This window comes from Gigantopelta aegis, chromosome 6 (genome assembly GCF_016097555.1).
Source record: "Gigantopelta aegis isolate Gae_Host chromosome 6, Gae_host_genome, whole genome shotgun sequence".
Classification (NCBI taxonomy): Eukaryota; Metazoa; Mollusca; class Gastropoda; order Neomphalida; family Peltospiridae; genus Gigantopelta; species Gigantopelta aegis.
The window spans coordinates 26875545-26898950 of record NC_054704.1 but is presented as its reverse complement, the minus strand read 5'-3'; the positions used below and the strand labels follow the sequence as shown (position 1 = coordinate 26898950).

Sequence of the window (23406 nt, the reverse complement as noted above, 5' to 3'; positions counted from 1 at the left end):
CCCCCTCCATGTCCAGACCACACTATGCCCCAGACTGTCAGTATCTACCAACCTTAAACATTCCACCTCTGACACTGGTCATTAAGTTTTTACATCTAGGTATGCAATGAAGTTTGATTTTAAAAAAGAAACAAGAAAATTTGTTTAGAATTTGTAAAAGCATTAAACAATTCTCCAACCTTGAATGTTTCGAGAGCATCAAGAGCGAGTCTGTAACCTTCTGGTGAGTACACACACAATGCAGACAGCAGTTCTATCACCTGCTTCTTCACCATTGCGTTTGACGTATCCAGAGCTAAAAAACAAAAACAATCATTTAATATACTGACAACAACCTATTTGATTTTAATACATAAAATAAACTCTTCCTCAAAAAGACTTGAAATCTGTTTATTTTATTATTTTTTTATTATTATTTATTTGTGGGGGTTTTTCCAGTAAATAGCCAATAAGCATTAAAACTAAATAATATATAAAACTCAGGTAGGTATTTTTTACAAAGTTCTAGAAGACAATACTGGAATACTAAACTATACGAGAGCCGAGTATTAAATATTTAAATAAATGTAGATATAGTACACACACAAATTATTACCCCATTTTTACTGAAATTTAAAATACACTTATTTTTCCAGCCGATTAAAAATAAACCAGTTAACTCAAAGTAGAAATTAAAGTCAGTTTCATATTTTGGACATTCCATGGATGCCCTACAATTTTGCAAAATTGCAATATACATTTAAATATGTCTTCATCAGGGTGATACGTCTTTGGCCAGTGCGAACTCGCGTTTGTGTGTACGTGTTCGTGCGTGCGTGCATGCATATTTTAAGCGAATATCAACTTTTTTCTTGGGTAAATATATTTTCCAGTGCTTTAGACTTGTAATCAGGAGATTGCCGTCAGAAAAACTAAATAGTTGAGAAACACCGAGTCCAGTGGAAATATGCGGCCTGCAATATATGCTAGATACAGGACTAACAATGTACTCTCAAGTCAAATTGTTCAAATTATATATATTATTCAAAATAGTAGAAGATATTAAAAACTAACACAATATAACATAGATTTTTAAATATTTTTCGGAAAAGTAATTAGTGGCTACGCAGAAACACTCAAGCGACAAGTCATTGACAAAAACAGTTCAAACCAGGTATGTGAGGTATGCCCGGGTGTGACCCAGAAATACTAGAGTCGTACGTTATTGTGCAAGTGAATTGTTCTTTCATACACTAATAACGGGGTAGTTCGCCAAGCACGTATGATTCCAAAGTGGCATGCTTCCCAATAGCATTTGGGAGATCCTGGCCCATTCCTCCCCGAGCGCGGCGCATAACGCTGCCAGTCTGGTCGGGTGACGTTACCGGTTTTGGAGACGTCATTACATGATATCCCATACGTGTTCTAAGGGTGAAATGTCTAGGCTCAGAGCTGGACATGATAGTGTGTTGTTGGTGTTTTGATGCTGCAGGTCCGCAGTGACCAGTCGACTATGGTGATTGTGGGTGTTGTGGTCCTGAAACAAAACGTCGTCCAGCCTGACGTGCGAAGGACGCAGCCATGGGTGCAAGGATGTTATCGGGATAGTAGTGGCTTGTAAGACTCCCGTGAACAACTGACATGGGTTATGGCAGTCACGGTGATGATACACCACACCATACTGACCCACCTCCAAATCGGTTATGAGGACGAACGTTGAGACATATCGTTCACCGGCACAATTATAAACACGGCCACGTCGATCATGGAAGTCAACTGCCACAGAACTTGTCGGAAAACGTTACACTAGACCAATATCTTTGACGTGTACACCAGCATGAAAATAAGCTCTAAGCAAACTGTTCCGAAGTGTCTGGCTTGTGACTCTGACTCCATTTCTAACATGGAGGTGGTTTAATTTGCGATTTAATTGGCTGATTAACTCAATTCCTCAAAGTATATGTCCTTATAAGTCGTGGCCCTTGGCCATCCTGAACACGGACGGTGATCCATATTAAAATTTCGGGTTTGCCGATGTTAGGCCCACAATCGGTGAATGGAATGGAATGATTGTTTAACGTACACATTCAGGACAGGAAAGGTGGGGTAGGGGGGGGGGGGGGGCCGCCTGCACTGGCAGGTGAAGAGGAGCACCAGCAGTCCGACCGTAGCCGGTAACAGGCGGAGGGTGGTATGGTGCTATGGTGCTATGGAATTTGGAATGTCTCGTAGGATTAAGCCAAAGAGAATGGGTGTGCATTTTGATGAAGGAAGTTTGGCGCAATTTGGAACGGTCGGTCTAAATGGAAAGGCAGGGAGCTACATCAGTTAATGACCGACTGTGATATATTATTATTGTCAGGCCACGTTTCGCTGGTTGGTGCCATCTTGCAGCATGCCCACAGCTCCGAGACGTTCCTGGCGCTGACGACGTCGCATTGTTACAACTTTACTACATGTTTGTTAAAAGACTTAAGGCAGTTTATGATTTTGTGTATTGATTATTGAATAATCATCACTGATACCGGTTATTTCGTCCAGTCTGAAAAGTACATAAAAATAACACCAGCCCCAAGTTCAACCAGCAAACGTTTCGCTAACTATTTTATTGGTTTCTGACGTGGCCATGTGGTTTAACATGAAGCGCATAAACCAGTCTGGCAGGACATTTTTCTGCTCGGTCTGGTTGAACGTAGGTCATGTTTCGTATGTACCCAAATATAGCCAATATGATTGACAGTTCTACTAAAAGTAGAACGTGTCGACGTATGAAATCTCTAAATGATATAGTAATAATGGATGTCAAGAAATATGTTGTAATGCTAGCTGGCTGTTCGTGTTATGGATAGCCTATCAGTAGGAATCACAAAATGAGCTAACAAGTCGCAAATCGTGCTAAAATATCTATCTACTAGACAGTTTTTAGTTCCATATTATGAAGCGGTTAATATCTGTCTTGGAAAGTGTCGTATTGCTAGATAATGACCATTTCCGATGACCATTTCCGTAATTTGAAATCGTCTGCATTTAGAGATAGAGCCTACATTGTAATTTGTATATGTTTTTTTGTTGTTGTTGTTTTTTGTTTGTTTGTTTGGGGGTTGGGTTTTTTGAGCATATAGTAGGCCTAGCCCTACAAGACACGATAAACGGTTAACAATTACATTTATAAACTATAACTGTTGATGTTAATTAACTAATTAATTAATTAATTAATAATATTAAAAAGAACTTGTTCAACAATCATTTCTGTTAGTATATTCTATCTAAACTGTAATTAACTTATTGACTTGTTGGAAATGACATTCTCCAATAGGAGTCTACATCACTGGCGTAGCCAGAATTTGATATTGGGGACAAGCCTCATTGTCTATGAGTCATGCTATGAGGTGATAGGAAAACACATAATGTGGTGGGGGCATTGCCTCCATGCCCCCTTTAAACACCCCCCCCCCCCCCCCCCCCCCCCCCCCCCTCTGCGACCCGGCTACGCCAGTCGCCTACACAAGTTTCGACGTTCGGACAGTTTTGTTTGGTTGATTGGTTGGTTTCTCTTTGCTTTTATTCAGTTTGTTGTTATTGTTGTTGTTTTTGTACGATTTTTAAAATAAAAGATATCATGTGTTCTGTTATGAGGATTAAGGTAACATCATTGTGACGTCATAAACGCTTGCACGTGACATTAACTTAGCAACCTAGAATATATCAAAAGGGGAGTATTTTATTTGACTGCTCGATCTTTTGTTATTTTGATGCATGAAAGGTAGGCTACACTACCCTTTAAATTCTTGTGTATGCAGACATACAAGATCCTACATTAAAAAAAACCCCGAGATTGACACTATAACTCTTTTTATTTACCAAATTAAGAAAATCAACTATGATCATCTTCAAAGTAGTTCCCTTCTGAGTTGACATACGATGCTGCCACGTTTTAAAGCAATTCCGCAGATCATGGTTTTTCGAGTTGTTCAATCGTTTTTTGCATCCACATCTACTTACAAAACTGTGTTCCTTTGTGCATGGACATCAGATCTATTGCCCATTATGACAGTTGTTCTGTAATGCTTTGGAGAGGTGAGACGTAGCCCAGTGGTAAAGCCCTTGCTTTATGTGCGGTCGGTTTGGGATCGATCCCGATCAGTTGCACGACTGGTACATAATTATTATATTGAGGAGGGAACCCGCTGTCGCCACTTCATGAGCTACTCTTTTCGATTAGCAGCAAGGGATCTTTTATATGCACCATCCCACAGACAGAATAGTACATACCACGGCCTTTTTTACATCAGTTGTGGAGCACTGGCTGGAACGAGATATAGCCCAATGGGTCCACCGACGAGGATGGATCCTTGACCGACCGCGCATCAAGCGAACGCTTTACCACTGGGCTACGTCCCGCCCCCATGATTGTGTTACAGTGCTTTGGTAACAACATTTTAAAGACGTCCCGTCATCAGCGACTTAGTGTGAGGATGAACCGAACGATGAAAGCCGTCATCCGAGCACGTGGTGGATTTACACGTTACTGATTAATTCTTGGCTACAAGTGTCTTCTTTGGACTGCACATGATTTAGTGTTTCTCACCAATGTTCATTTGCGTTACTGGTATCTTCTGGATTAGATACCTTCATACGTACTGTGTTTATTGTTTCCAACACAAACCAGTGTATGAATGACGTCTAAATCATGATTGAAATACCAAAATAACTGTAATTTTTATGGATTCTCATTGTCAGCGGTTTTGTCTTACAGATGTCATCATGACATTCATTTCTTGGAGTTCGTGTTGTCAAGATTTGTATGGCAGTATTCGTTTCATCAGTCACTGTCATACATACAGGGCGTGCTTAACCCTTTTTCCTTTAGTATATATAACCAATAATAGACAAAATAAAGTTGTATTGTTTGCCGCCTTTTCTTGCCTCTTTTTTTTTCCATTTGATACGACCTGTCAGTATATAGGCGCCAGTGCCAGTTTTATTATATGGATGTGAAATATGGGGATATGAAAAAGTTGATTTATTTAATTCTGTACAAATAAACTTTCTAAGACACATCATACCCGTTAAGAACGCAACACCAATATTTATGCTTTATGGAGAGTTAGGGAGAACGCCTGTCGAGTTAATTATATATAGAAGAATGGTATGTTACTGGGCGCGACTGATATCAGGAAAACAATCAAAATTGTCTACTCTTTTATACAAAATTATGTTAAATGACCACCTTACTAACGGAACTAACTATAACTGGATTAATACTGTTAAAAACACACTGAATAACTTGGGAATGGGTGACATCTGGATAAGACAATCTTTCATATCAGTAAATTGTCTCTCACAACAAATTAAACAAAGACAATGCGATCAGTATTTACATGGAAAAATAGCATATCACTGTCATCGAGAGGCAACACTTACCGATTATACAAAGAACAACTATTTTTTGAAAGCTATATCAATAAACTACCAGAAAAACTGTGGACAGCACTCTTAAAATTTAGAACGTCTAACCATTACCTTACCCGTTGAAATTGGACGTTGGAATAATATACTCATAGAAGATAGAATTTGCACATTATGTAATGTAATAGACATTGGCGACAAGTTCCATTATCTTTTTATTTGCCATTTTTTCCATAATTCAAGAGTCCAGTTGCTACACCCATATTATTATACGCGACCAAGTACTTATAAATTTAGAGAACTAATGGAGAATAAACGAATTAGTACCCTAAAGAAATTATCATATTTCATAAATATAATAACTAATGAATTCAAACGCCCTTGACTACAAACACCATCAAAACCAAACATAATTAACAAAATACTATCATTATCCACTGCACCATATATAAGTTTAACAATCTATTCGTTTATAAGTACTTGGATACCCGTATATTTGTATTAAATATCTGTATTATTACATAATATATTGATGTGCGTGATTGTATATGTTTGTATATGTATTTGTGTATGTATTGTTATTAATGTATTTACTGTCAACCATCTTGTCACGTGTATATAACAAAATGTTTATGTATATATTCCTCCTATGCCGTTGTGTAACAGCCCGAGTGTAAATAAAGTCTTGTCTTGCCTAGAGAAAGAAAATGCCCAATTGCTTATTTGACATGACAGTAATAAACTGTCAACACGGTCTCTTTGTTCTACACTAGTTTCTAAAAAAAATCACGAATATCTTTGTTTGATGTATTGAAAAAGTACATGTTCTTTTAGCGTATTATGAATATACATGCAGCAATATATTAATTATAGTCGAGACGTTATGTTTAGAGTCAATAAATAATAAAACATATGACATGTATGTCACATTAACCCAATTCAAACAGCACTGAACCTAAGGCAATCCAAAAAAAAATTCATGTAAGAAGTAAGTTGACCAGAATGTTTTACGTTCTACATAAATACATGCATTAGTTTTAATCCTGAGCTCGACGAGGAAAAGATTTGATTTTTTATGTCATGGTTGGTATTATACTCGAATAATTATATAGAAATATACTTTTTGCATGTTTCAGACTTTATTTTACCTAAATATACTTAAACAATATATTCCTTTCTTTTCGTGCAAGTGAAACATTAGGCTGAAACAAGAAACGCTTAACTAGGCAATGTCGTAATACATACACTTGTACATGTATACCAGCAGTAACATTGACTGCGGTTGGCACGCAAATATAACAACAAAACAATGCAAAGAATAGCAAAAAAAAAAGAAGAAAAAAGCCAAAGAAAGCCGAAAAAAGACGCAACAAAAACATTACAGTGGTGAAACATGTATCTGCTTTATTTATTAAAATAAAAGTGTTAAACATAAGCCACCAAATTTAAATAGTTGACTATCATTTATAATGTTTGGATTGTAGTAGTCTCTCACTAACCACTAATCCAACTGTGGACAGATAGCCCAGATAGCTGAAGTGCGTATCTAAGGACAGCGTGCTTGAACCTTAATTGGATATAAGCACGAAAACAAGTTGAAATGTTTGAATGAATGAATGAATGAATAAGTAGTCAAACGTATTTTATATTTTACTTTATTGATGGTTTAAATTAGTATCACATAAAACCGAATTCACTTCCCATTGATTCTGATTTTATCCCTTGAATAATGAATGAATCCGTTTCATCCAATTCTTCACGACTGGTATATTAAAGATATCCTGTCAGTCATTAAGAAAACCTGTGGTTTTGTTTTCCTTCCCTCTAAATGCCGCACTTACCATTTATTATGTTAGACACCTAATAATTGTGTTGAATAAAAGGTCTTGTTAAAGAAAAACATCTTTACTATCCTTCCTCGTAACGTTATACTTGAACATATTAGATTCAATACTGGCGGCTATGTGCATTTATGTAATAGTGGTACAGATTTAGTGTAGGCCTACTTTGATTTGCCACCAATTACAGTCTACGGTGATTTGTACGTGAAGTGTCGGAACAGAACATACTTGTTTAGGCTAAACCCGTTCTACAATGGAACTGGTGAACATACATAATGAAGTGAATAAATGTTACAGAGAATTAATCTACTTAAATGATGTTGAAGAAAGACACATAATCATAATCACGAATAAATGCATACAACTCAACACATATTGTATTGTCAAAGAGACGGAATATACAAAAGGTACATGGTGTTAATGCCCGCACAATTCAACGACATAATGCTTCAGTATTGCCCGATATTCATTATAAAACTATTATCCCTTTATATCTGTATATTTTTAGCACCTGATGTCTCTTCGATTACTCCTCTTTGTAAGTTTGTGCCTAAGTATCACTATCCCTTCGATGATGGATGGAGTAGGTTGGGTAGAGTGGGGTGATATCAGTGACGTGTTCAGGAAGCCGGGTGCTCGCGAAATTATTTGACTGGTGCCATCGTCTTCTATCGTATCACATTAATCTAACTTTAGGCGCAAAATCCAGGCTAGTGAGCGACCGTAATCGATCGCCCTTCTGAACATGCCCCAAGAGTGCTATTTAATCTCCTGGCTCGACGTAGATCTCGTATTTAAATTTTAAAAGGATATTTTTAATGTTTTTTAAGGGGTCACGAGGATTTAAAGCTTAATAACTTCACAAGTAATAATTATCACCACAACATTTTCAGAGCATAAGCACTATGTTGATGATAAAAGTTGGGAGGGGTGGTGGACATGAACAAACAGTCACTGGTAACTATACAGTTATATCATTATTTATTTATTTATTGTAATATGCATGCAGTTCTAGGAGTCGCCCCTAACTGGAATTCATACGTCTCTCTTTCTTCGTGGTGTCAAAATATTAGTTTTATACCAAAGTACTGGCCTAGGTACCGATATCAAAGGTGTGAATTCCAGCGAAGCAAATTAAACATTACTTGTACGTTTACATCAGTTTCTGGTCGGATGGTGTCAAAAACGGCGGAGCAGGGGGGTGGGGGTGGTGGAGGCTGGGGCTCCAATAATTCTGATTAAATCTTAAGGCAGAGAATAATTTTACTTGTAGAATGCAGGAAATTGCATTTCGGGACATCTAGTTTTAAAAATTGTACAGGGGAGCATACCCCCGAAGGCCCTAAGAAACTTTGTTTTGCGTCCTCGATCTCAGTCAGCCCCCGACCCCCACTCCCAATGTCTACTTGTTTCCGCCGTGCCTGGGTGTAAATGTTATAATGACAGTAACTGTATGAAGAGTTTCCTATTTCAAAAACGAACTTACGTCAACGTATGATACATATCTACCTTACTTTAAGTATGTAGGCAAGTATGATACATTGACTTACGTTTATGAATGTGGAGCCTGTATTTCTTTGTTGTAGTTTTATTATACGCTTTACGGTGGTCTTGTTTTCGTGTCTCGTCACTTTTATTATGACTAGGGCCTTCAAAAATACAATACACAATGAATATCATATTCACTTCATTAATAATACAGAAATATACAGTATGTATATTAGGTTTGTAAATATTATTATAACGTCCTACTTACTAGCTAAGGTGTCTGATGATAATTAATATTTTTGAGAAACTTTTTTTTTAAATTGAAATATGTTTCGTTGATATATCTGCAGTAAAATATCGTCTTCCAGATGAGTTGTTTGAAAATAATTCGATAATTGTTTGATTATCCAAACAATAGCGAAAAGAATACTGCGTTTTTAAATAAGTTTAATAAATTTCGGATAACTAAAATTTAAGTTTCATTATTACTTATCTTATAGAATATCGGGTTTTCTATGACCATAAATCACAAGACGCCGATGTAACATGAATGTTGACTAATATTAAGGCCTGTCTACACGATCATACATTTGTCCAAAAAACATTGTTGGACAAGACGGGACAAATGTCCCCACTTGTTGCAAAACAGATGTATGACCGTGTAGACTGGGTTTTATATTTGCAAAACATTATATTTTTAACTATATGGATAATTAATTAATTATTGTATATGCATATTACCTATTGCAAATTTAGGTGCGAACTGACCATTCAGAATGACGCATTCCAAACCGGAAGTAGAATTCATACATGCCCGGATGCAGAGGACACACTCCAAGGACAAGACAGCATTTAAGAAACTACTTCTGGTTTTTAAATTGTGCTCCATGCACTCAAACAGAAGCTCTAGTCCATGGTTTTCTACGAATTCCTCTGTCCAAGGCTTGTCGTTCGAACCCAGCTTCTTCTTCAGCTGACACAAGTTCTTAAGTGAAGGGTTGTACAGAAAATTCGCACAGGCCTTGGACAGGAAGCAGTCGTAAGCAATGTCTGCCATTTTGTTAAACGATTTGGAACGAATCCGAGAATCTTCATTTTTAATTGATTCACTACTGGTGACGTCAGATGAACTGGCACTGCGAATACGCTTCGAGACATTAGGAAAAAGCATCTTGGAAACTTAGTGTCGCTCATTCAGTCATATATTGTTACCACAGAATGCTAATCGTCAAATAAGGTATTCTACCTTTGTCACACGCTGTAAATATATCCACACCAATCCAATATTAAAGCTTGGTTACATCCGATATGAAATGTGTTGTTTTTTTGCCGACACAGTGTTTATTGATCGTTCGGGTAGTAAATATTCGTATTGCACGTTTATTGTATATCAATTTTCAAATAAATTGTGTCATAAGTTCTATTCATAAATCTTTTGTAATAACCTTTTGGTACATTTCGTGTGCATTATATTCCTTTATCACACCCAGTAAATATGTTTTAACATGGAGTATTCTTTTCACGTTTTACCAACCTTACGTCATAGCATTATTATTCTTAACATTTTCATCCGTATTGCATCCTTGGTCTCATCTAGAAACAAACATTTATTTTAATTATTGGATTCCTTTTCACTTTAAAAAAAAACAAAACAAGCATTGTAATCTACTTACACTTAGCATACTAAATCATGGTTAGGAGTTATTGAAAGAACATTCTGTTCCCTTCCACATTGTAATTAATAATTATGTCACAAATTCCAGAACCTTTTAACACAGACTATAATATTTGTGTTACTTCGCTGAACTCGGTAGCACATATCAATGATGTAGACTTCTACACTAGACGTTTCGGTTCCTAGTGTGTGGCCATGCTCCGATCGCTGTGAAAACAACATTAAAGTTTTACACCTCATAGGCTGTGTCAGGTGCTACCTACAATGTGTCATGATTCGCTTCAGTGACAACTGGGCTACTGTTATGGCACGTCACATGATCCAGTGGATAGTATCTTTAAAGGAGTGGATGCAGGGTATTTTTTTTTTCAGGCAGGGGTGCAACGTTTAAAAAGGGCACCTACAATTTTGAGGGAGAGCTGCAATGTTTAAAAAGGGACACCTATAGTATTCAGAGAGAAATGCAATGTTTAAAAAGGGACACCTATAGTATTCAGAGAGAAATGCAGTGTTTAAAAAGGGACACCTAAAGTATTCAGAGAGAAATGCAGTGTTTAAAAAGGGACACCTATAGTATTCAGAGAGAAATGCAATGTTTAAAAAGGGACACCTATAGTATTCAGAGAGAAATGCAGTGTTTAAAAAGGGACACCTATAGTATTCAGAGAGAAATGCAATGTTTAAAAAGGGACACCTATAGTATTCAGAGAGAAATGCAGTGTTTAAAAAGTGCACTTAAAAATAATACGTACAGTAGCACGCGTTATGTATGACAATGCACTCCAAAACACCAAGCCGACGAATATATTAATACGTCCCACTATAAACAAACAAATTCAATGTATTCATTTGCTGGCATTTTCGAAGCACTTCGAAATTCGAAGAGGGGTGCACCTTCAGCAACCCCTGAACCCTTGCCTGTTTTAAAAGTTTGCATTTATTGCGCAAAATTAAGAACCTCCAAAGTTTTTTGAATGAAAACATAATGTGTGTAACTATATATACACTACTACTATCGAAGACTTTTAAAAAATGTTTTAGCGTTGACATAATACCCAAAGGCACAAATCAATTAATTAACTCTGACAGAAAACATTATCACTTGGAATGACTCACATGGACTTCAAAGATCAAGACGTATATCGGTTCCCCGCTTCCGACGACTATGATAAGTAAAATCATGAATCATGAAGGTATTGTATAAGAGGACTATCGATCTATAGATCTCTGCTATTACATTTTCTATTTTATCATTAGTAATAGTAGATAATTAATTTGTAAAGATAACCTTTGAACACCCATGTATCAAGTTTAAGAATCTTTAAAACTTTTCAATGTTAACTTCTTTTCTTTTCTTTTTTTCCCATTGTAATATAAATTCAAAAATTTGAAAATATCTGTTAGTTTATGAAGAGTGCCCCAGAGAATCATAGTACTATGATTCGCAATTATCAAAACTCAGGAGATAATTTTAAATTTTCAGTGCTAAATGTGTTGTTTTTTTGTTTTTTTTAATTTAATAAAAATTATAAATTTCTAAAAATATATCTCTATTAGTTTGTGAAAACTTCCCCTAGGAATACTTATACTAAGTTTGAGAACTATTCAATCAAAACTCTAGAAGAAGACAGACTTTTACATTTTCAATATTAAATTTCAATTTAAAATATTTATATTTAATTAAAATTTAAAAATTCAAAATTTCCAAAAAAACTCTGTTATATAGTTTGTGAAGACTGATCCAGATAATCATTGTACCAACTTTCAGAACTATCTAATCAAAACGACCAGACCCACACCCAACACCTATTTATATTTATATATATTGTTGTAGGATAAATGGACAGGAATGCAGTATTCTATTTCTTACATACCCGCAAAACCAGGTTTTTAGCAAATTTAAACGTCTTTTCCCACTAAAACGTATTTGCAGACCTCGTGTCACAGTGTAATTGATTTCGATTGTGCCTCTTTTAATTTTCATTGGATGTATGCCATTGGCGACCTGGTCATCATCTAGGAGCAGCCAGTTGTATGTCTTGAAATTGTTATCACATGTACATGTGTTAACAGTATGTGTTAACAAAAATAACGAATGATGTTCTCACCAAAGGGTGTATTTTCAAAATCTTCAAAATGGCATATATCGTTAGTGCCAATCAGAACCCGTTCTATTAATTAATAATCTTAATTTAAGTTGATTTAATTTAACATCGATTTTAATGGCCGTGTTGAATTGGTATCATCTATGTAGTGAGACCCTGCTTTTCAACGAAGTCGTTCCTCGTGCCATCTTCGATGAATACAAATACACCGTATCATGTAATTGTCTCCAGTCACGCACTAGTAACGTTTAGTAGGTAATGTGATAGTTTACCTTTCACCATTTCTCAAAACTATTTCTATGTTTCAGCTGCCAATGTCTGTTTTAAGTGCACTGTGTTATCCTGTTAACGTGTTTTAATGGGTAAGATTAACATGACATATATCCCATGGATCATTGGATAAGCTGAATCATTTAAAGTAACTTTAGCAAGTATGTAAACAACTTTGTGTTCACTCCAACCACACTTGAATACAAATCATTTTTTGTTTTTGTTTTTGTGTTTTGTCGCCAGATAAAACTTACAACCATCGGTAGAAGGGATAGTTTTTGGTTTTTAATTTTGTTTCTTTGTTGCAAAAGTTACTGTTTTGAAATTGTAAGCAGACTCAAAATTGCTTTAGGTGAGCCGTTTGGCAAACACCTTTCACTATTGCCCAAGTAACAAATTCTTAATTTCGATCACTGCATACATGTATGTATGTACGTACGTACGTACGTACGTATGTATTGATGTATGAATATCTATGTATTGTGTGTCGAGATTGACTGTTACATACACAGACATTAACGCACTGGCGCAGGGGATAATTAAATCCATTCTGGCCTCACAAATTGTTCCATGCCGTTGCTGGAACTTGAACCTGTATGAATATCTATGTATTGTGTGTCGAGATTGACTGTTACATACACAGACATTAACGCACTGGCGCAGGGGTCTTTGCTAAACAAAACGATTCCGGCTCGTTAAAATTATTACTTATTAGCAATAGGAAAAGGTGATGTCTGTGATAATTTATGTTCATGGTTATATTATGTTCGTCATCATGGAATAGGTTTGCGTTCAATAGAGCGGAACTCGCAGCTGCCACATGGGCTACGCATGCCGATTAGCATTCGGCGAATTTTTAATACGCACTAAGCCAAGATAATACACCTGAGAATTCATGCGTGGAGCCTGGCAGTATACTCAGGCTGGGTTGGAGCATGTAGAGGATGAACTCTTATCCATCTTAAACCTTGCAGTGTACTCGGGCTGGGTTGGAGCATGTAGAGGATGAACTCTTATCCATCTTAAACCTTGCAGTGTACTCGGGCTGGGTTGGAGCATGTAGATGATGAACTCTTATCCATCTTAAACCTTGCAGTGTACTCCGGCTGGGTTGGAGCATGTAGATGATGAACTCTTATCCATCTTAAACCTTGCAGTGTACTAGGGCTGGGTTGGAGCATGGAGATGATGAACTCTTATCCATCTTAAACCTTGAAGTGTACTCGGACTGGGTTGGAGCATGTAGATGATGAACTCTTATCCATCTTAAACCTTGCAGTGTACTCCGGCTGGGTTGGAACATGTAGATGATGAACTCTAATCCATCTTAAACCTTGCAGTGTACTCCGGCTGGGTTGGAGCATGTAGAGGATGAACTCTTATCCATCTTAAACCTTGCAGTGTACTCGGGCTGGGTTGGAGCATGTAGAGGATGAACTCTTATCCATCTTAAACCTTGCAGTGTACTCGGGCTGGGTTGGAGCATGTAGATGATGAACTCTTATCCATCTTAAACCTTGCAGTGTACTCGGGCTGGGTTGGAGCATGTAGAGGATGAACTCTTATCCATCTTAAACCTTGCAGTGTACTCGGGCTGGGTTGGAGCATGTAGAGGATGAACTCTTATCCATCTTAAACCTTGCAGTGTACTCGGGCTGGGTTGGAGCATGTAGAGGATGAACTCTTATCCATCTTAAACCTTGCAGTGTACTCGGGCTGGGTTGGAGCATGTAGAGGATGAACTCTTCTCCATCTTAAACCTTGCAGTGTACTCGGGCTGGGTTGGAGCATGTAGAGGATGAACTCTTATCCATCTTAAACCTTGCAGTGTACTCGGGCTGGGTTGGAGCATGTAGAGGATGAACTCTTATCCATCTTAAACCTTGCAGTGTACTCGGGCTTGGTTGGAGCATGTAGAGGATGAACTCTTATCCATCTTAAACCTTGCAGTGTACTCGGGCTGGGTTGGAGCATGTAGAGGATGAACTCTTATCCATCTTAAACCTTGCAGTGTACTCGGACTAGGTTGGAGCATGTAGAGGATGAACTCTTATCCATCTTAAACCTTGCAGTGTACTCGGGCTGGGTTGGAGCATGTAGAGGATGAACTCTTATCCATCTTAAACCTTGCAGTGTACTCGGGCTGGGTTGGAGCATGTAGAGGATGAACTCTTATCCATCTTAAACCTTGCAGTGTACTCGGGCTGGGTTGGAGCATGTAGAGGATGAACTCTTATCCATCTTAAACCTTGCAGTGTACTCGGGCTGGGTTGGAGCATGTAGAGGATGAACTCTTATCCATCTTAAACCTTGCAGTGTACTCGGACTGGGTTAGAGCATGTTGTAGAGAACGAACTCCTACCAATCTTAAACCTTGCAGTGTACTCGGACTGGGTTAGAGCATGTTGTAGAGAACGAACTCCTACCAATCTTAAACCTTGCAGTGTACTGAGTCTTGGTTAGAGCATGTTGTAGAGAACGAACTCCTACCAATCTTAAACCTTGCAGTGTACTCGGACTGGGTTAGAGCATGTTGTAGAGAACGAACTCCTACCAATCTTAAACCTTGCAGTGTACTGAGTCTTGGTTAGAGCATGTTGTAGAGAACGAACTCCAACTAATCTAAAACCTTGCAGTGTACTGAGTCTGGGTTGGAGCATGTTGTAGAGAACGAACTCCTACCAATCTTAAACCTTGCAGTTTACTCAATCTTGGTTAGAGCATGTTGTAGAGAACGAACTCCAACTAATCTAAAACCTTGCAGTGTACTCAGTCTGGGTTGGAGAATGTTGGAGAGAACGAACTCTCACCAATCTTATACCTTGCAGTGTATTCAGTCTGGGTTGGAATTGGTAGTAATAGTAAGATACAAATTCCTACAAACCTCCAACATAGTTTGGGTTGAAGCTGGTGTTAGGATATTTTTACCGTCTCATCTTAAACCTTGCAGTGTACTCTGGGTTGTAGCTGCCAGTAGGATGTGAACTCCAACTGGACTTAAACTGTGCAGTGTACTCAGTCTAAGTTGCAGCCAGTAGGATACGGACTCCAATCAATCTCAAACACTTGCACTCATTTTGGGTTAGAGCTAGTGATAGAATACAAATTCCTGCCGATCTTAAATACCAGTACTCAGTCTGGGTTGGAGCTGTCGTAGGATAAAGGAAGGAAATGTTTTATTTAATGACGCACTCAACACATTTTATTTACAGTTATATGGCGTCAGACATATGGTTAAGGACCACACAGATATTGAGAGAGGAAACCCGCTGTCGCCACTTAATGGGCTACTCTTTTCAATTAGCAGCAAGGGATATTTTATATGCATCATCCCAGACAGGATAGTACATACCACGGCCTTTGTTACACCAGTTGTGGAGCACTGGCTAGAACAAGAAATAGCCCAATGGGTCCACCGACGGGGATCGATCCTAAACCGACCACGCATCAAGCGAGCGCTTTATCACTGAGCTACGTCCCGCCCCCTGTCGTAGGGTATCAAAGGTCGTGGTATGTACTACCCTGTCTGTGGGATGGTGCATATTCTTTCTTTCTTTCTGCCGTAGGATAAGAACTCCTATAGATCTTAAGGCGGATTCACTGGGCAACCGAGACTGATAACAAAACAACAATAATACTCTTTACAAGTTATGAAGAAAACCAATTTGTAAAAAAATTAAGGTTACATATAATGCAACCTTGATGGTGCTTTTCCTTACAAGTTGATATATTGAATTACACAATTTTAAATTTGAAACTGTCAATCAAATGTTTACACAAAACTGTCATGACAGCGTGATTCATTGATATAAGGCGTTGCCGCATATGTAATGTCTGTTTTAAAACGAGGATTGTTCCCAGAGGCAGAATAGGAGTTATGCGCACGTGGATTCCTACCTTTATTCCACACAGATTGTTAAAAAAAGGAACAAGAAAAAACCCGAAAACAAATGCGCGACTCGTGAGATATGATTGCAAACTTTACTCGATGAATTATAAATCATATTTGACAAAAAACACGAAATTTTCTATTTATTATATAATTTTTGGCAATTTACCTTTATTTTTAAGATGCCAGCAGTAAAATAGTTCCAGCTTTCTTACAGTGAAGATAACACTTTCTACTGTGACGATAACACATTCCAGAGTGAAAATGCCTCCCCCACCCCCAAATTTTGCGACAGTTATAATTTTATTATATATTAATTTTTATTTTTTTACGATCCCCTCTAAACTACCCCAAAGTTCCATTGGCATTCCATCTCATGTCATTGGGTCCCCCCTAAATGGATTTTCTGGATCCGCCACTGTAATATAAGGCGTTGTCGCATATGTAATGTCTGTATCGAGGATTGTTCCCAGAGGCAGAATAGGAGTTATGCGCACGTGGATTCCTACCTTTATTCCATACAGAATGTAAAAAAAGAAAGGAAGAAAATACCCCGGAAGAAAACCCGACCACCATTTACTATGTAAACACGTGTAAACGAAAGAAAAGGAAAACAGTATTTATTTAATGGCACTTCATCACCAACATAATTGGACGCCTTTAAAAATAAAATAAACAGACAATGTGGAAGTTATAAATGGGTTACTTCTTTAATGTTGAATTTAATTGATGTAAGGATTAAAACGGCCAGCACAACTTATATAAACTTGCACATTTTTGATTTTACAACGAAGTCGTTCATACATTAGCGTAGATGGAGTGTCTAGCCCTATTCTGTTTATATGTGATAACATGTCGGTTGAGCGCAAGAAAATGTCGTCTGCATTTTTCAAAGTTTCGACAAAAACGCTTTTCAAGGTTTACATTTTCACAACTACCTAACTTTAAAAAAAAAAACTAATGCATTATTTGGTATGATATAGAAATTGTAAAATAGCTATATAGTCTAAACATACTGAATTAAAAGGTTTTTCGATTAGTGACTAATTAGCAATTTTGTAAATGTAACCTTATTTGCATACAATATGTCGTTACAATTTGAATGCAAAAAAGTGCCGCATTGACAGATGGAACCTTATTGCGGGCAACATGCTTAACACCATCACGATGTTCCTGGCCAGTTATGTCTAATAATTATAGACTAAATAAATACAAGTATTTAAAAACAGAATAGGGCTAGAAGACTCTGAGCTAGCATTGGCCGTCCTTTCTAGTAAATTCACTCTCAATTTTAAGTCAGTTTGAATCTCAAAATCTCACTCTTGGAGTCGTAGGTCGATCTCTCTCAACGGACACGTATGATTTTACAAAATCAGCTAGTGTTCCTCAACTGGAATATCAAAAGCCTTAGTATCCTGCCTATAGCCGAGGTAGGCCTACAGCCAGACATGCTGCAACAAGCATATGGGGTATACCGATACTCAAATTTGTTGTCCAAGTTCCGGATACAGTCATTAAACTTATGGGGCTCATGAAATTATGAAGCTTAGGAAACAGAGTATTTCTGTCGTAATATTAATAATGGGGTTAACGGTCAACGATGACGTCATAAACGAATGCACGTGACTTTTACTTGGCAACCTAGAATTAAAAAAAATTGTCATCAGAAGTAAAATATAACAGTGATTTTGTTGCGGATCATTTTCATATAACCGATGTATATTTTGTGCGGAGGTGTCGTTAAACATTCATTCATCCATTCGTTCATTCGTGTTGCGGAATGTTATTTGTTTTACGGAAGTTGGTTTGTATGAACTGTATTCAACATGGCCGTACATTGCACGGTAGTTTAAGTAACATTCTTTTAATTATTATTATTATTTCACATACAACGGTCTTTTGATTTGGGTTTTTTTTTCTTTTTGTGTATTTCTTTCTTTCTTTCTTTCTTTCTTTCTTTATGAGATTGGTTTGATTTGGGCCCTACTTTTTGTCTTGTTTTTGAAAAAGCACAAAGCAATTTATGACAACTAATAGCTAACCTCCTTTGAACATTATTTTAATTATTATTATTTCAGATACAACGATATTTTTGTTTGGTTTTTCTTTTTCTTTTTTGTATTTCTTTCTTTAATTATGAGATTGGATTGGTTTAGGCCTAACTTTTTGTTTGGTTTTTGAAGATGCACAAAGTAATTTATGTCATAAGTAATAACTCGCGCAGTTTTATGATCGTCACGTGTAATCGTATGAGTATATTATTATTTTAGCTAATCCGTCTGTCACCACACCACCTGTCCGTTATGTTACCATCATGTTTTATTATATGAGTACAGTGCTCATTATTTAGTGTTTGCGTTTGTACAGCCTTGTTGCTAATGGAAACATGTGGTTTCATCTTTAACATCCAGCAGTCAATTATTAATAAATCAATGTTCTTAAACTAAACTTCTTCTTTTTTTCTTTCTTTTTTTTGTATTGGTATGTGTGTAATCTGGGTAACTCAGGCACGGCGGAAGCAAGTAGAAATTGGAAGTGGGGGAGGGGGAGGGGGAGCTGATTGACATCAAGGGCGCAAAGCAAAGTTTCTAAACGGTTAGAGGGTATGCTCCCCCATAAAATTTTGAAAACTAGATGTTCTGAAATGCAATTTCCTGCATTCTACAAGTAAAATGCATCTCTGCCTTAAGATTTACTACCAATTATTGGGAATTGGGAATCAGAATTATTGGGGGAGGGGGCTGGAGCCCCCAGTCGACCCCCTCCACCGTGCCTGTAACTTGCAAGTCGACCTCTGCAGACAGAATGCGATGTCATGTTCTACCCGTGCAAGTAATATACACAATCCTTAAAGGGACATACCCTAGTCTTTAAACACTAAGACATATTTTTGACTATTATAGCCGTTTTTGATAACTAAAATCATACTTCACGTAGATTTTATGGTTTAGATTATCAATGTTCGTACATTCGAAGTGATTTTGGTCTTCCTGGTGTTTTTAATATCACAAAATGTATTTATTATATTTTTAAAAACGCACGTGCGTCTGACAAGTAACAGTTACAGGGTCGAGTTTTAGTCTATTTTTAGAGGGTATTTCACCATTTCAAAGTCACAGACTCATGTTTCACTCAATTGTAACTTTATCCAAATGTGTTACAGATTTGTAGATTAAGGTCTCACTACACAGGTGTCAGTGTCATTGAAACCCATGTTAAATTGCCCAACTTCAAATGAAGATTGCCAATAGAACGGGTTCTCGTTGGCACTAACAACATACACCATTGTGAACATACATCATATAAGCATTTATTTGCACTCCAAAATTGAGAACATTTACGTCTCAGTTTTTTGCTATATGACCGCATCTGGCTGTAATACTGGTCCGAACAGGTGGTTCATTAACCGATTCACTCCGGCTATCTCTTACGCTATACACTCATGTCCCAAAAGCCCAATATACAATATTACAAAATAGCATAGGCAAGATACAGCCAGAAGGCTTACCATTGCACATACATATTAACTAGGGTCTGTCCCTTTAAGGTATAGAGTGATCGGATACACAGACAATTACGTGCACGCATGCGGATTACGTACACGCATGCGGATTACGGACAAATGGAAATGGAATTTACAAGGCATAGAGTGATCGGATATGGTGGCAGTATACAGTTAGCTCCCTTGTGTACCCGGATATGGTAGCAGTATACAGTTAGCTCCCTTGTGTACCTGGATATGGTAGCAGTATACAGTTAGCTCCCTTATGTACCCCAGTCGTGCAAAACGTTCGCTTGTTGGTTTTACATAGATCCATGTTTGAAGGCTAATTATTTGGAATAGGAAGTAAATTCTTAAGCTATGTAATAGCCAAGGAGTTATTTTTAAAAAATGACAATTGGTTTTTCATCAACGGTTTAGCTGTAATAAGGCTTGGTACACTGGGTTTTCCTGGCTTGTGGCAAAAGTCGGGCATGATCAATTTGGGTAATTTTGAAACAAGCTTATTTTGTGAAAAATTGAATAGCTAAACCTTTATTCAAATGAGGGGTTTAAACCCGTTGTGTAAGGTTTCTTTAGCAGTTTCGATAAATATATGTGTGATATCCGCCAACTCCCGTTTGAGTATGGTTTGTATGGGTGTGAACATTGTCAAAACTGCACCCAAAGTCATGCAGTTTGGGCACCTTACGGTTATGTTGAAAGTAAAACATTTAACTAAACATATTTAAAATGAGTCCTCTTTATAATTATGACCCTTTTAGTCATTTCCTTGAGACTAAAAATACCTGTATATTTCTTTATTTTTAAAACCATAGGTGGGCATTTAGAATGCCAGGGGATGGAATGCACAAATCTCAGCTGAAGACTCACAAATAGCTATAGTCTTCTACCTATACACATGGGTACGCAGGACGCATAAATAATTTTAAATGGAATCTACTCAACTCATTTGAAATTAAAGTGATTGATGCTGAATACGCATTACGGATAACATAAACGTATACGCTTGCGAATTTATGCTTAAGTGGTCCTTTGTCTCAAAGTTGACGGTGGAACTGAAAGTGACATCATGTAGTCCATGTATGCTAAATGATCGTGAGTTCAGACTGGGGCTTTTAACGTACACTTCACAAAATCTAGGTAGCATCCTTTGTAAATGATTCGAAATAACTGCATTTTATGAAAGCTAAACATTAGTCAAATGTTTTATTTAACAACACCACTAGAACATATTGATGTATTAATCATCGGCAATTTAAAGTTAAAGTTTTTTTAACGACACGACTAGAGCACATTGATTTATTAACTGGTAACTGGATGTCAAACATTTGGTGATTGTGACACGTTGTTTTCCGAAAAACGACGTTACATTTTTCTGTTGGCAGTAAGGGATTTTTACATGCACTTTACCACACACAGGACAGCACATACCACGATATATATATACCAGTAAAGAGGGGGGGGGGAGGGCGATCAGAGAATGGGTCCACCGAGGGAATTCGATCCTTGTACCCAAGCATATCAAGCGAGCGTTCTATCCACAGTTATATCGAGCCCCTATGTTTTATGAAGCTCGTATATACCCACGTGTTCGTGGATCATAAAACAGACTTCTTTTTTTACAACTCTTAAACACACGATCAGTTGTAGGTTTAAGTATTACTTGAAAAGACAAGAGTCGCTTGACATTAATATACAATTCGCGCCCTCAAGACTGTTATTCACAATTAGATCTAACACGTCCATGTCAATGAGCAAAGATAAGTACCAGTCAGTGAAATGTTAACTTTTCTAATGTAGAAGATTTAACCACACACATTTCGGTCCTATTATTTTGGCAATATAGATGTTGTTTCGGCCTCGATAAATATACGTTACGGCGTAAGGAAGTGGTAAGGTCAGTCGGGCTTTGGCCTATCTGGGGAGGGAGGGGGGGGGGGGGGGGGGCTTAATTTAAAAAGGTGCATGTTGTCGTTAACTGCTCGAAATGTCATCGAAACAAATTTCTTCCTCAAAATGCCCCCCAGAATGCAGTAAATAGTATCTATTTAAAACAAAATATACATGTACGTTCGGGGTATAGTGGATCCATTCAACTGATTGTTTTTTCTCGTCACTACCAGTGCAACACAACTGGTCAAAGGCCGTGGTATGTGCTTTCATGTCTATGGGAAAGTGCATAATAGATCCCTTGCAGCTAAATGAAAAATGTAGCGTTTTTTTACTGATGACTACGAGTCAGAATTACCAGAATGACATCCAATAGCCTATGATTAATTAATCAATATGCTCAAGTGGTGTCGTTAAGCAAAAAAAAACAACAAGAAAAACCCAAACAAACATATTTCACATCGTGAAGTCAACATAGGCCTTACGTGTACGTGTATTTGGCATAGCATAATTATGACAGACTGAATGTGTCGTAGTGAAAATGCTTCTCCTGTCACTTGCATCAGAGTACGGGAATGCATACGATACCATTGCTACATATTATTTATGAATTACCTCACAACTTATAAACCTCTCATATTAATTTAACCTGTCTTCGTGGAGACAGGTTTCTGTCACGTGTATCTAATAGATGGTGGGGGCGGGACGTAGCCTAGTGGTAAAGCGTTCGCTTGATGCGCGATCTGTCTAGGATCGATCCCCGTCAGTGGACTCATTGAACTATTTCTCTTTCCAGCCAGTGCTCCACAACTGGTGTAACAAAGGCCGTGGTATGTACTATCCTGTCTGTGGGATGGCGCATATAAAAGATCCCTTACTGCTACTAAAAAAGAGTAACCCATGAAGTGGCGACAGCGGGGTTTCCTCTCTTTATATCTGTGTGGTCCTTAACCATATGTCTGACGCTATATAACAGTAAATAAAATATGTTGAGTGCGTCGTTAAATAAAACATTTCCTTCCTTCCTCCTAATAGATGATAATTCATAAAGAATACAGAACATGAATATACGTGTGCTTCATTTCTTCCTTTAGTTTTTCAGTGGAACACAAATCTAATGATAAACGGTTTTACTTTGCACGTTAACAACAGTTTGTAAAGGTCAAGCCTACAGTTTTATACAGAGCTCCAAGCTACCGGCGGTTTACATTTTGACATTTACAGACCGTCCCCGTCCCATTCATCAAATAAAAAATGATTTAATGACGGGAAACCAATTGAAGAAGGCAGTACATCGTATCAAGTCCTGTCACCTCCCCAGTCTGACATACAATTCATCAATGACAAATTCCACT

At 37.5% G+C, this 23406-nt stretch overlaps 1 protein-coding gene across 2 annotated transcripts in view; it reads right to left on the bottom strand.

Annotated features, from left to right (window-relative positions):
- The window catches only part of LOC121374345 (inverted formin-2-like), a 94723-nt gene that overhangs the window by 33777 nt on the left and 37540 nt on the right, over positions 1–23406 (bottom strand). For both annotated transcript variants that reach the window (XM_041501418.1, XM_041501419.1), the window contains exon 3: positions 180–295. In XM_041501418.1, coding sequence (XP_041357352.1) covers positions 180–295 — 116 coding nt within the window. The remainder of the gene's footprint in view (positions 1–179; positions 296–23406) is intronic.